General features: G+C 43.5%; 1 protein-coding gene across 1 annotated transcript in view; it reads left to right on the top strand.

The window, feature by feature from the left end:
- CPM (carboxypeptidase M) overlaps positions 1–14,203 on the top strand; it is a 67,094-nt gene that overhangs the window by 30,602 nt on the left and 22,289 nt on the right. Inside the window, exon 3 of the mRNA XM_084610133.1 lies at positions 7,265–7,362. Coding sequence (XP_084466259.1) covers positions 7,265–7,362 — 98 coding nt within the window. The remainder of the gene's footprint in view (positions 1–7,264; positions 7,363–14,203) is intronic.

Consider the following 14,203-nt stretch of genomic DNA (forward strand, 5'->3'; position numbering starts at 1 on the left):
GTACAACCTCAGACCACAATGGCTTGTATATTTATAAAGAATCGACTGGATGTGGTAGTAATTTGCCAGTTGTGCTTTCCAATCTTGGCAGCCCAAAACTAGGTTAAAGTACAAAGCTCACTTTCATACACACTAACTTCAGACTGATATCTCAAAACCAAAGGGAAACAAAGGACACTAGAATGTGTCTCTGAGCGTGACAAAGAGCTGTGTTATATCATTTGTTATAGGCAGCCATAGTGCTTAGATTTTAGTTACTGTAGAAGTTGTTAAAGACAAGTTGTCTTTGCTAAAAGATTGTCATGAATACTCCATGAAGGATGTGAGATCTTGTTTCCCATTTCAATGACCGAATCTGAGAGCAGCTGTTCAAATTAAAATGTTGTTATTTCTGATTCATTTAGTTATTTAGGACAATGTTCGTATGGATCAGACTTTTTAAATTCCAATTTAAAAACATTTCTCATGTCATTTTCACAAAATTCTGCTAAATAAGCTAAACAGTGACTGAATTCATAACTCCAACATACTTGCGATGATATCTTGAATGTAGTGTTTCCTGTTTTAACAAAACAGGTTGTTCTCTATATTGTTGAGTGCCAACAGCGTGGTTGTGTACAGGGAATAAAGAGTGTCTTTCCCAGAGAGCTTTGTTAACTATTCATTAGGGCACTGAAATTGTCTGGCATGGATCTGTGATGTTTGAGGCATCTGTAGTTTTAGTTCATTTAACTCCAAGGAATCCAGGACACACAGTGCAGTGCAGATGCATGCCTATGTTACCCATGAAGTAACATTAAACTTTATGTTAATCTATTTGTTAATTCTCATTATGAAGTGCTCTGCTCAAGCTCACTCTAATCGTGTTCCCTGGCCAGTGTAGATCGCACCAAAAACTCATTTGTTCTTAATGTAAGCAGTCTTCGCTTGGCAGCATTTGATCACTAAATTTCAAACCTGAGTAAATAAAAAAAATTAATATGGTGGTAACTCTTGCCCTTAGCAATTTCTCTGTACTAATCACACAGCAATTTCACACTTCTCACAAAAAAGGACAATAGATTACAACTCCTACTATGTATTGTTAGACACATCACATGTACATTTAAAAGCTGTTCACTTGTAAAAGTATGTTGTCGTTTTTTCTTAGCAACTTGCAATCCCAGATACAGAACTAAGTAAACAGACTGATTAAAGTAGAGATACAAGGCTTTTTGTTGTACATAACAAGGAGATCCTGTTCAACCTTAACTCGCCTTTTCTATGCCCTGGTCTACACTACAGTGTTAAGTTGAATTTAGCCGCGTTAGGTCAATTTTATAATGAATGCATCTACACAAGCAACCCCATTCCGTCAACCTAAAGGGCTCTTAAATTGACTTCTGTACTCCTCCCTGGCGAGGGGAGTAGCACTAAAATCGACCTTGCTGGGTTGAATTTGGGGTAGTGCAGATGCAAATCGACATTATTGGCTTCCGGGAACTATCCCAGAGTGCTCCAATGTGACCGCTCTGGACAGCACTTTCAACTCCGATGCACTAGCCAGGTACACAGGAAAAGCCCCGGGAACTTTTGAATTTCATTTTCTGTTTGGTCAGCTTGGCGAGCTCAGCAGCACAGGTGACCATGCAGTCCCCCCACAATCGCAAACGAGCTCCAGCATGGAGCAAGCGGGAGACACTGGATCTGATTGCTGTATGGGGAGAAGAATCTGTGTAGGCTGAACTCCGATCAAAAAGAAGAAATGCTTATATGCCAAAATTGCACAGGGCATGATGGACAGAGGCTACAACAGGGACACACAGCAGTGCCACGTGAAGGTCAAGGAGCTCAGGCAAGCCTACCAAAAGACAAAGGAGGCAAACGGTCGCTCTGGGTCAGAGCCCTATACATGCCGCTTCTATGGTCAGCTGCATGGCATTCTAGGGGGGGACCCTACCACTACCCCACCACTGTCAGGAGGACACCTGCAACGGGGGAGTCTCACGCAACACGGAGGAGGATTTTGTGGATCAGGAAGAGGAGGAGGAGGAGAATGCGCAGCCGTCAAGCGGTGAATCCATTCTCCCCAGCAGCCAGGACCTTTTCATCACCCTGGAGCCAATACCCTCCCAAGACGAGATCCCCGACCCTGAAGGTGGAGAAGGCCTCTGGTGAGTGCACATTTGTAACTACAGTACAGGATTTAAAAGCAATAGTGTTTAATGTTTGATTTGCCCTGAAGACTTGGGATGCATTCACGGCCAGTACAGCTACTGGAAAAGTCTGTTAACATGTTTGGGGATGGAGCAGAAATCCTCCAGGGACATCTCCATGAAGCTCTCCTGGAGGTACTCTGAAAGCCTTTGCAGAAGGTTTCTGGGGAGGGCTGCCTTATTTCGTCCTCCACGGTAGGACACTTTACCACGCCAAGCCAGTAGCAAGTAGTCTGGAATCATTGCCGCACAAAGCATGGCAGCAACTGGTCCTGGGTTTTGGTCGCATTCAAGCAACATTTGGTCTTTATCTTTCTGTGTTAGCCTCAGGAGAGTGTTATCATTCATGGTCACCTGGTTGAAATAGGGAAATTTTTGTAAGGGAACAATAAAAGGACCCCGTTCATGCTGGACTGTTTGCGCTTGGCTAAAAGGGATCATCCCATAGCCGCGCGGCAGGGGGAGGGGTGAAGGGATCATCCCAAATAGCCATGCAGAGGGGTGGGGGGAGATGTGTGCTGCACATCCACCCGAAAACCGCAGCCCCTCCTTTTAAATGGCAAACCCAACCGGCATTGCTTGCCGGGAAAGGAGGACATTGCAGTTTGAAAACATTCCCACATGTTATGAAGGCGTTAGAAGCCAAACCCATGTACCCTTTGGCTTACCATGGCTGCCTGGAAACTGAATTCTGTTGCCCAGCTGTGTGCGATGTGTCACCATACTGGCAGGCGCTCAATATAAAAGGCAAAATGCCGTTTGTACCTAAAGCACATGTGCTGTCTTCTGTGAATTGCTTAATTCACTGTGAAAGAGTCTCCCTTTTGTTCTCAGAAATGTATCATCTTAAATTTTACTCTCCCTTTTTATCCCCCTGCAGGTGCAAATGTTTCTATTCTCCCCCTATCATCTCCATCCCTGAGGTTATCCCAGATTAGAAGGCGAAAAAAACGCACTCGCGATGACATGTTTTCCGAGCTCATGCAGTCCTCCCGCACTGATAGGGCACAGCTGAATGCATGGAGGCATTCAGTAGCAGAGTCCAGGAAATCATTAAGTGAGTGTGAAGAGCAGAGGCAGGAGGTGATGCTGAGCTAATGGGGGAGCAAACGGACGTGCTCAGGCGTCTGGTGGAGCTGCAGGAAAACCAACAAGAGCACAGACCACCTCTGCATCCACTGTACAACAGCCTGCCCTCCTCCCCAAGTTCCATATCCTCCTCAGCCAGACGTCCAAGAATGCTGGGGGGGGGCAACGCTCTGGGCACCCAGCCACTCCACTCCAGAGGATGTCCCAAGCAACAGAAGGCTGTCATTCAAACAGTTTTGATTTGTAGTGTGGCTACAAGAAGCAATGTGCCCTTGTCCTTCCCCCCACCTGACCCTACCCCACCTGGGCTACCTTATCAGTTATTTGCCCTCTTTTTTTTAATTAATAAAGAAAGAATGCATGGTTTCAAAACAATAGTGACTTTATTTCCTTTGCCAGCTGTGATCAAAGGTGGGAGGGTTGTTGACTTACAGGGAATTAAAATCAACAAAGGGGGCGGGTTTGCATCAAGGAGAAACACATGCAACTTTCACACCGTAGCCTGGACAGTCATGAAACTGGTTTTCAAAGCCTCTCTAATGCGCAGCACGCCTACCTGTGCTCTTCTAATCGCCCTGGTGTCTGGCTGTTCAAAATTGGCAGCCAGGCGATTTGCCTCCCACCCTGCCATAAACGTCTCCCCCCTTACTCTCACAGATATTATGGAGCACACAGCAAGCAGTAATAACAATGGGAATATTGGTTGCACTGAGGTCTAACCTAGTCAGCAAACAGCACTAGCGAGCTTTTAAACGTCCAAAGGCACATTTTACCATCATTCTGCACTTGCTCAGCCTATAGTTGAACTACTCCTTACTACTGTCCAGGCTGCCGGTGTATGGCTTCATAAGCCATGAGAGCAAGGGGTAGGCCAGGTCTCCAAGGATAACTATTGGCATTTCAACATCCCAACAGTAATTTTCTGGTCTGGGAAGTAAGTCCCTTCTTGAAGCTGCTCAAACAGCCCAGAGTTTCTAAAGATGTCATGCACCTTTCCCAGCCATCACACGTTGATGTTGGTGAAATGTCCCTTGTGATCCACCAGTACTTGCAACACCATTGAGAAGTACCCCTTACAGTTTATGTACTGGTTTGCAAGGTCATCCGGTGCCAAAATAGGAATATACGTTCCGTCTATCGCCCCACCACAGCTAGGGAAACCCATTGCAGCAAAGCCATCCACTATGATCTGCACATTTCCCAGAGTCACTACCCTTGATAGCAACATGTCAGTGATTGCATTGGCTACTTGAATCACAGCAGTCCCCACAGTAGATTTGCGCACTCCAAATTGATTCCTGACTGACCGGTAGCAGTCAGGCGTAACAAGCTTCCACAGCGCTATCGCCACTTCCTTCTCAGATATCAGGGCAGCTCTCATCTTGCTATTCCTGCCCTTCAGGGTAGGGGAAAGCAACTCAGAGTTCCAGGAAAGTGACCTTACGCATGCAAAAGTTTCGCAGCCACTGGTAATCATTCCATACCCGCAAGACTATGCAGTCCCACCAGTCTGTGCTTGTTTTCTGGGCCCACAATTGGCGTTCCATTATATCAACCAGCCCCACTGCCGCCATGATGTCCCAATTGCCACATCCCGTGCTTTCAGGAATGTCTGTGTCCATGTCCTCCTCACAATCGTCCTCGTGCTTCCGTCTATTAGCCAGGTTCTGCACATACTGCAGTATAATGTGCAAGGTGTTTACAATGCTCGCAATAGCAGCAGTGAGCTGAGCAGGCGCCATGCTTGCAGTGCTATGGCATCTGCACGGGTAACCCAGGAAATAAGGCACAAAATGATTGTCTGCAGTTGCTTTCACGGAGGGAGGGTGGGAGGGATGGAGGGGAGACTGACAAGATGTACCCAAAACCACCCGCAACAATGTTTTGTCCCATCAGGCATTGGGAGCTTAACCCAGAATTCCAATGGGCACCGGAGACTGCGGGAACTGTGGGCTAGCTTCCCACAGTGCACCACTCCATGAGTCGAAGTTAGCCACGGTAGTGCGGACGCACTCCGCCGACTTAATGCGCTTAGTGGGGACATACACAATCGACTGTATAAAATTGATTTCTAAAAATCACCTTCTATAAAGTCAGCCTAATTTCGTAGTATAGACATACCCTATGTAACTATGGTGTTCTGTTACCATCAACAACCAGTGCTTAGTGATAGCATTGAATATTACATGATAGTTGTGTTTTAAAACAAACCTGAATCAAAAAAATCATATTGCAGAGATTGTACTACATGCAAGCAATTTTTATGCCTGTTATGCATTGAAGGACTTACTTGGTACAGGTATAGTAACTGGCATTTGTGCCAACATTCAAGTGACCGATGTGGATATTCGAGGGAATACAGTCCTATTCCTTACTCTAAAGAATCAGGATTACTCTGGGCCTGGGCACCTCATAATTAAACAGAGGGTACAATCTATAAAACTATTTAGAACTTTGAGACATGCATTGTAGAAAATTTTGGCAAATTCTAGTTTTTTATTGGGTTGGGGAGGGTTTTTTGGGGGATAGAGGGGGAGGAGAGGAGAGTGGGGGAGATTGTGTACTGAAATATTCCCAAAGAAGCCTTGCTGTTTGCAAAGCAGTTTGGTATTGAGTGAATATCACCCATTGTTGGCTCAGAGTATTTGGTATTAGACTTCACGGACTGATCAGCAAAGTATTTAAAGTATGGAATAAACTTATTTGATTTCTTCAAATGAATCATGCAGACCAGTTTTGAAGATTCACAAATGTAAAATGGCTCTAATATGGTAAAACAGAAGCTCTACTAGTCACAAAAATATTTGCTATTTGAATGCAATCAGCTTTGAAGAAGTCAGATTTAGGGCTAAATGTGTATGTACATCAAAGTGGTCCATTACATGTGGTCTGCTTTTGGTTTAAAAAAATTAAGTTTAAACAAAGATATATACAAGATTGGAAAAAGCAAGCCCACAGATCCACTAGGCAAGGCAGTGTTTTCTGTTAGTATGTACCTTTATTTTTGCTATAGTGCAATCCTTTTGTATAGAATAGCTAAAGATTAGTAATGTTTCAATATACTATCCTTTTAAAAAGTAGGTAGTCTTCTTGTTTTTCTTTAATGTTGATAATTTTGACATGCTGCTAATTAGAACAGACACCTCCTAGGTCCATTTATTTACATGTACAAGACAAGTCTTGTCTCCATCCATTAGCTTATTTTACACAGAGTAATGGGTGCTTTGGTTGTGGGTAGTTCCAGGGTCTGCTAGGAAGATTAATTTCAGCAAATCTATTTTTCCCTTTAACTCTCCCCTTTCAATGAAAGATAAGATGGTAGCTTTGAATAGTGGCAGAGTATCCTACTTCACTTCCTAAATCTGATCACATTTTGGCAGCCAATTTAAATTTGATAATCTAGGGCCTAATCCTGCAATGAGACTACTCCCCTGAGGAAAGGTGGCAAGGCAGGTCCCCAACAACAACAATATATAGATAATACATAATAGTTAACTTTATTTTTATGACTCATTTCTTATCCCTGTTTACCTCAGAGAAATTTTGTTATAATTATTCCAGTGTCTCCAGATGTCTCACCAACAATTCATTACTGTATTTTATTTTGCAAGTTGATGCTCCTATTTTATTTGGTGTTGAAATATTTTGCCTGTTCATGAGGAAACTGTTTTCTTTTGTTTTCCTGTTGCTTAGTAGCAGATGTGTGTGTGTGTTTTCCCCCCAGATGCTCTCTTCTCACATTCAATAAATGTAAAGTTAAAAGAGTATCTTAGAATATTATTAGAAAACTGTCTAGCTTGAAGACTGGAGCATTATACAAAAATACCTCAGTACATTTTTAACTTGGGCTTCAAAGACAAAATATAGTTCTGAAGTTTATTTAAAAAAATCTACTATATTATGCTATACAGAGGATAGGCTGGTCTAAAAGTTTGTATCATTTGACACTTAACATTTTTTTTCCTGTTCCCCTCTTAAAGGTAGAGACCTGTGGGTTCTTGTTCTGGGAAGGTTTCCAACCCAACATACCATTGGCATACCAGAATTCAAGTATATTGCTAATATGCATGGGGATGAGGTATGTCTACAATTTCAATTTTTGCAGTGTCGTTTACAGCAAAACATTTACCAGGGATCTTAAAAGGAATTTTGCTTATGCTCATATTACTAATTATTGGGGTTTAATATACCCCTCCAGTTTCTCCGAAATTCGAAAAGGTGACCTACAAAGGACTTGAAATGGGCTTATGCCCTTTGTGCCTGTTTGAAAAGGCCTGAAATGCTTAAATTTCTGTTTGTTTTTCTTCAATCTAAGTATTCTCAAGTCTGATCTTTCCTGGGTTTGGTGGAGGATCTCTGGAAGGTCTCAGGTGTTTGTGTGAGCTCTTAAGTTAATTGAAGTAATGTGTATTAATTTTTAACAAGACTACTTCCTTTCTCCAAAATTTGTCAACAAAACATCCAAAAAAGCTTTTAAACAGTCAGACTAAAAATCTTTCCCTTTTAATAGCACAGCTTTCCCTCCCTTGAGTCTGGGATACTGCCATTTTCATTAGTTCACCAGTCTTTTTCCACCCCAGAAAAGACCTACATTTCTAATGTAAATAAGCATTTATTTTTTGAGGAAAAACAAATTTTTAGGCTTCCTTCATATATCAAAAAAGAGAACAAGCATTCTCTTTTCTCCATTACAGATCATCTGTCCGGTCCACTAGAGAGAAAAAGCACATTAAACATTCAATGTATGGTATATGGACCTCCTACATAATGTCCACGGAAGCTAAATGTAAGGTTGCAGAGTTCAGCACTTTACACAGAGCACATTAGACTTCCTCTTGTATCAGTTGATACCTGTTTGAGATGGCAGACATGGAGTAAACTTTACATGTCCCCTTTCTGGATAATGCCCTGAGACCCTAGCATAACTTGGAATGAGTCATAAATGTAACCACTTTTTTGGGAAAGTACTACGGTCTTATCAGTAACGTTAGATACAACCCAGTGAGTCCAAAAATGAGTGATAATTGCCCTGTCTAGGGCCAGCTGGCTTACTTTTTGAAAACAGACTCTGCATTGGTACCCATCACTAAAATGCAATACCTATTGTGGCCGAGATAAGTTTATGAACACAAAACAGAAACTTGCAGACATCAGCACATTGTGGAAAGAATGTCTTTACTTTATGGAAGATACATTGGCTACCACTGTAATTCCATTGTGCAATATCCACTGTACCTGTGAGCACAGATTTCATTTTTTCACTTTTCTGATTTCTCCTTTCTTCAGATATTTCACCTATTTCTTACTCGAGGCCCTTTTAAAAACAAAAGCTATAACTACTTTTAATAGGCATGTTCAAGATGCCTTACATTTTACTTCATCTGACTGATGTAGACTCCCAATATGAGAGGGCGTTCTTGGTGATAATTCAGCAGAATAGCAGCAAAATTCCACACTATACATTCTTGAAATCTAGAAAGAAATATAGATTATACAGCACAAGCTTCCTACTCCTGAAGAATAGCACAAACTATGCTATAACAATACTGTGAACGTATTTATTGTAGCACCAGGTGACCTCATCATGGACCTGGCCCCCATTGTGCTAGGTGCCATACAAACATAGAACAAAAACAGTTCATGCCCCCAAAAGCTTACAAAGGTAATTATGACACTGACCTATATGACAAATTTCCCCTAATTAAGCTAGTTTCTTGCATTGTTTGTTAGAATGCACAGACTTTGTTCTTTGGGCACTGGGGTAGCTAAGCTCTATGCATTGCTCAGAATCTCACTATGTGCATTTGATTGTGTGGACAGAGCTAAAGGGGGACAGGCTTGGTTGTGGGAGAGTGGTCCTTGACCTGCACAGTGCATTAGCTCAGTTGCCCATCAGCTCCTTCTAACAACCAGTTTCAATCAAATCCTCAAGATGCTGGAACAGCACTCCGGTGCATGTGCAAAAAACAATTGGGAAGCTGGGAGAGAGCCTGGAAACAGGGCTGTTCCTGCTTTCCAGGGACACATGGTCACCTTTAGGTCCATGTTCTGTGTATGGAATTAACATGTGTAAAGTTGAGATTTGGTTTTACTTTCTGGCCATAAAAAGATTTTAAAGTATAGGAAACTAAGTCCTATACAGGAGAACATTAGGGAGTTTGAATGTTCAGTCACATAATCTAAAATTTTGCTGAGCTAGTCTCCTGGTGCGGTATTCAACCTCCCTCTTAATATATTCAACTTCTCCTTTAACATATTAAGCCAATAAGTGTTGTGTTAAGTGTACAGCATGCATTGACTTGATTGATATAGGCTAGCAACTATGACAATGAAGCTGTATATTCAGCATTTGCCTGCTGTATTGCATACCTGGATATTATATATCCCCCTGAGGAGCCAGTTGTCAACAACAAAGTTTTAGAAGGACAGTGTTCAGACAGGTAAAGCTAAAATTGGACCTACTTATTTTGTTTGGAATGTTGTTTACTACAGTGCAGACCCTGCTCATAAGAATGGAGATGATCTGTGACGTGTTTGAGTTGCATGCAGTCCATGCATATCTGCAACTGGAAGAAAACCACAACATGCTGTGGTTTTGGAGGGTTGCCCAGCAGAGGAGTTGACATCTTAATATTGTAGCCCTCGTTTTGGAGAGCAGATAGATTTGTTTGTTTTTCAGAATCAGGACATTAAAGTTATTTTTAGAATAGGTTAAATTCTTTTAATAGAGACATAACCGAGTCATGTTAATAGTTTGTTTTATACTCTCCACTGTGGTGTGTTTAGAGACCAGAACAAATTTTCAATCTATTTGGCATAGCCACATGTCCCTGGGCCTGAATGGAGCTCAAATCAACAATGTTAAAGTTAGCGTTTTTTATTACGATCAGCTCAGGTCAGATTAGAACTGATCAGAACATTTTTGATTAAATGAAGTTTTGACAAAATATGCTGTTTCAAAGCCAAAAGGTTGTGTGGGGACTGATCTGTTTCTATGAAGTTTTCAACAGGAAGGTTAAGTAAGAGACTCATTCTCTGGTTGGTGATAGGGTATTGGCCTGGGCTGTGGGAGACCCAGGTTCAAGGCCCTGCTTTGCCTGATCCAGAGTGATCTGGAATGAAAAACTGCATTGAAAAGCAGGGACTGGAACACAAGTCTCTCCCAACCTGGGCCACTGTTCTAACCATCATGTGTCACCCCCCCCCAAATACACGCCCTTCTGAATTAAAAAGCTCAGGTTTTGATCCAAAGCTAGCCATTTCAATAATTCAGTTTTCACAAAAACATTTGAAAATATTTGTTTTTGTTGCAATGCAGAATGAAAACAAATTTTGAAATCTCAACCACTGCTGTGCAGTGGAATTGCTGTTCTCCAGCCAGCTCTAATGACTTAAGCCCCATTTGCACAACTAAACTAGAGATCCCAGTTACACCACTGAATGCAACTTCCCCCATAGTTTCATTAAAACTTCTGAGCATTACCTACTTGGATATTGCTATCCCACTCACCAGTTAATCTGAACAGCTGGCTCTCCTAACTTTGTTATAGCTATCACGTTGCCTGGGCCTCAGGTGAAAGCTTCCCCTGCCCCATTATCTTATTACAACTCACAATAGTTTTCCTTTAATTACAACTATCTTAACTTTTTTCTGTTGCAAGAAACTGGGCCCATGATCAGTGTTGAACTAGCCTAAGTGAAAGAACGTATCTATCATGTTGGCTTCTTGTGACATCACAAAACTTTAACCTCCATGTGATGAAAAGAATTATTACTAAAGAAAGGCTTCTAGATAGGAGGTAGATAATCTGGTGGATAAGTGGGTTGCATTTTGATTGTTTGTGATAAAATATCAAGTATTATTCAGGTAAAAGACCTGCCGAAGCAAACCTTTCCATCTAGCTACCTCTGCAGTTCCTGTGTTTTGTGTCCCAAGGTTTTCTTTTCAACAAGTGTCTTCTTTATATATTTGGATGTTTCCCAGGGCTTTTCAGAAGCATAGGCCTCCTAACTCTTGACAATAGAAATGAGTGAAAGCCACATCTAGATCATCAAAATTCCTAGGAAGAGTCTGGCTAAAGCTGACCTGCTGAGCACCATGAAAAAACAAAACACCAAGAAAGTGCTTCAAGGAACCATATGAAAACTGACTAGCAGATTGTCTCTACTGTGCACTATGGCATGAAAAAAAGAAAAAAAAATTGAAGATGCTGAGAAAAGAGCTTTGAAATAATGTGTTTGATTATAGAGTGGGCTGTTTTCTTTTCTGCTAGATTCCCACCTTTCAACTCTAGCCTAAGTTAAATAACTTGGATGTGATATATTTTGCCAATAAGCAGCATAACACACAAGTGTTTATACTGTAACTAAAAAACAAGGCCAGTAGCACTATGATTGTTTTTGGCTTTGGAAATCTCTGAAGTCCATTCACCAGAACATAACATTTTTAAAAAGGCAGAAGATTAACATTCTTCCACAATATACACTGTGCTTTAAACCAGTCTCAAGTTACTTCCCCCCTCCTTTCCTCATCTCACACCCACTGCCTCTATTCTTCTTCTTCTTCTAAACCAGTGGTTCTCAACTCTGGTCCACCGCTCGTTCAGGGAAAGCCCCGGGTGCGCTGGGCCTGTTTGCTTACCTGCCGCGTCCGCAGGTTCGGCTGATTGCGGCTCCCACTGGCTGCGGTTCGCCAATCCAGGCCAATGGGGACTGCAGAAAGTGGCACGGGCCGAGGGAAGTGCTGGCCGTCCTTCCTGCAGCCCCCATTGGCCTGGAGCGGCGAACCGCGGCCAGTGGGAGCCGCGATTGGCCAAACCTGCTGATGTGGCAGATAAACAAACCAGCCCAGCGCGCCAGGGGCTTTCCCTGAACAAGTGGTGGACCAGAGTTGAGAACCACTGTTCTAAACCATCACCTCCTAAGTTAACTAGAGACTGTGTGGGATAGAACAGGTCAACTTGGTAACACCTAGTGCAATTACTAGCTCTGCAACAGGCTTTGACATTTCATTCAGTGGCAAAAAGGAGGAAGACACAGCATGCTCATGATATTCAGCACTCCTGTTTTGTTACAAGTGCCAAATATCAACAGGTTGGCACAGATACAGCTGGATACCATCCAATAACGAAATGTATTTGTACAAATACAAGTTTTAAACAGGCTATGGCTCATTCAAGAATAAACCCAGCAAACAAAGTGAGGTATACCTGGGCCATTTAGTGCTTGGTATTGTAATTCAGGGCAACTGCACATGTATTCCCCCGGTGGTACACCAAGCACACCCACTCTAGGTTCCTGGTTCTTCAGACATCACCTCTATTGGGTGAAGACAAAAGTCTCTCTCCTTCCGGACTGGGGTTTTTTCCCCCTCAGACAGTGCAGGTCCCTGTGTACACTGATATTCCCAGCAAGCCAGACTGCCTAAACAGGCTAGAGTCTGCACTTTACTTTCTCCTCAAAGGCTATGGACAGCGTGATTGCCAGCAGTTATGAGTACCATACAGCTCTTTGTAAGCAAGCACATTGATTCTTAAGGTGAAAGCACTACAGAGAAAACAAAATAATAAACATTTCTAGATGCAGGCTAAAAGCTTACCAGAAATCACCCATCAGTCTTGTTGAGTGTTTCTTTGTCTGTTGGTCTCTGGAGAAACCAGTTTGAATTAGTTACCCTTTAGCCATGTTCTTCAGCCAAGGGGGAACTTCTTGTTTGGCTAACATTAGGAAGTCCACCAGGTCCTGGGCAATACCCTTATCTTCCTCAGAGAAATATGAAGTTACCACAGCCTGGAGTCCTTCTTTCTGTAGGGAGCCCATACGTTGCATATAACCCTCCATATTCAGGAGTGGCAGGTTTGTATAATGGTGGTGCCCAGAATGGGTCCAAGTCCTGCCCCCCGCCCCCACACCTGCCTAAGCCTCTGGGAGGGAGTTTGGGTGTGGGAGAGGGAGGGTTCGGGCTCTGGGAGGGAGTTTGGGTGCAGGCTCTGGGCTGTGGTAGCGGGTTGGGGTGCAAGAGGAGGTGTGCGGGGCGGGCTCTAGGAGAAAGTTTGGGTGCAGTGCTTATCTCGGGCAGCTCCCGAAAGCGACCTGCACCCCACTCTGGCAGCAGCTCCTAGGCGGTGGGCCCAGAGGGGTCTCTGCGCAACGCTGCCCAGGCCACTGCAGCTCCCATTGGCCGCAGTTGGCAGAATCGGCTCTTGGGGCAAAGGCAATGTGCAGAGACACACCCCCGTGAGGGGCTGCAGGGACATGCCGGCTGCTCCCGGAAGCAGAGCAGGCGGGCAGGAAGCTACCTTAGCCCTGCTGTGCTGCCGGTAGTGATGGCAGGGGCCCTGGGCCCTTTTAAATTGCCCAGGGGCGGCAGGCTGCGCCAGGAGGGAAGCTCTGGGGGAGGTGTAATGGGGGGGGATGCAGGGCCGAGGGAGAGATGCAGCCCTGAACTTTGGTGGAACCAGGCTGCCATGCTCTCAGATTGGTGGAGCACGGACACCACGGGCTCATACGACTCACTGCCCCTGTCAGAATTTACCACATGCAGGGCGTTCAGATTGTGAAAGTCTTTTACCACCTCTAGGCTGGATAACAAAGCTGGGATTTCCCAAGAAATAAACTCTTTTACTGTGGCCTCCGGATCTGGAGAGGAGTCCTTCTGGATGCATCTGCATGTACACCCTTCAGAGTTAAGGATATCTCTCTCCAGGTTCAGATCCCTTCCAGGTTTTCCAAAGACCAGGGACTGTACTGTTTTGCTCACTGCTTTCAATACCTGGCTTAGCAACACCCACTTTTGTTCTTTCCATACCCACACTATTGTGTGGACAACATTCAGCATGTTAAGACTGTTTTTAGCTTCCTTTTTCCTCTGAGAAGAGCTCTTCTTTTTAGTATAGGTCTGGTTGTGACCTTGCTCTGCT

This window comes from Lepidochelys olivacea (assembly GCF_965140295.1).
Source record: "Lepidochelys olivacea isolate rLepOli2 genome assembly, chromosome: 1".
Classification (NCBI taxonomy): Eukaryota; Metazoa; Chordata; order Testudines; family Cheloniidae; genus Lepidochelys; species Lepidochelys olivacea.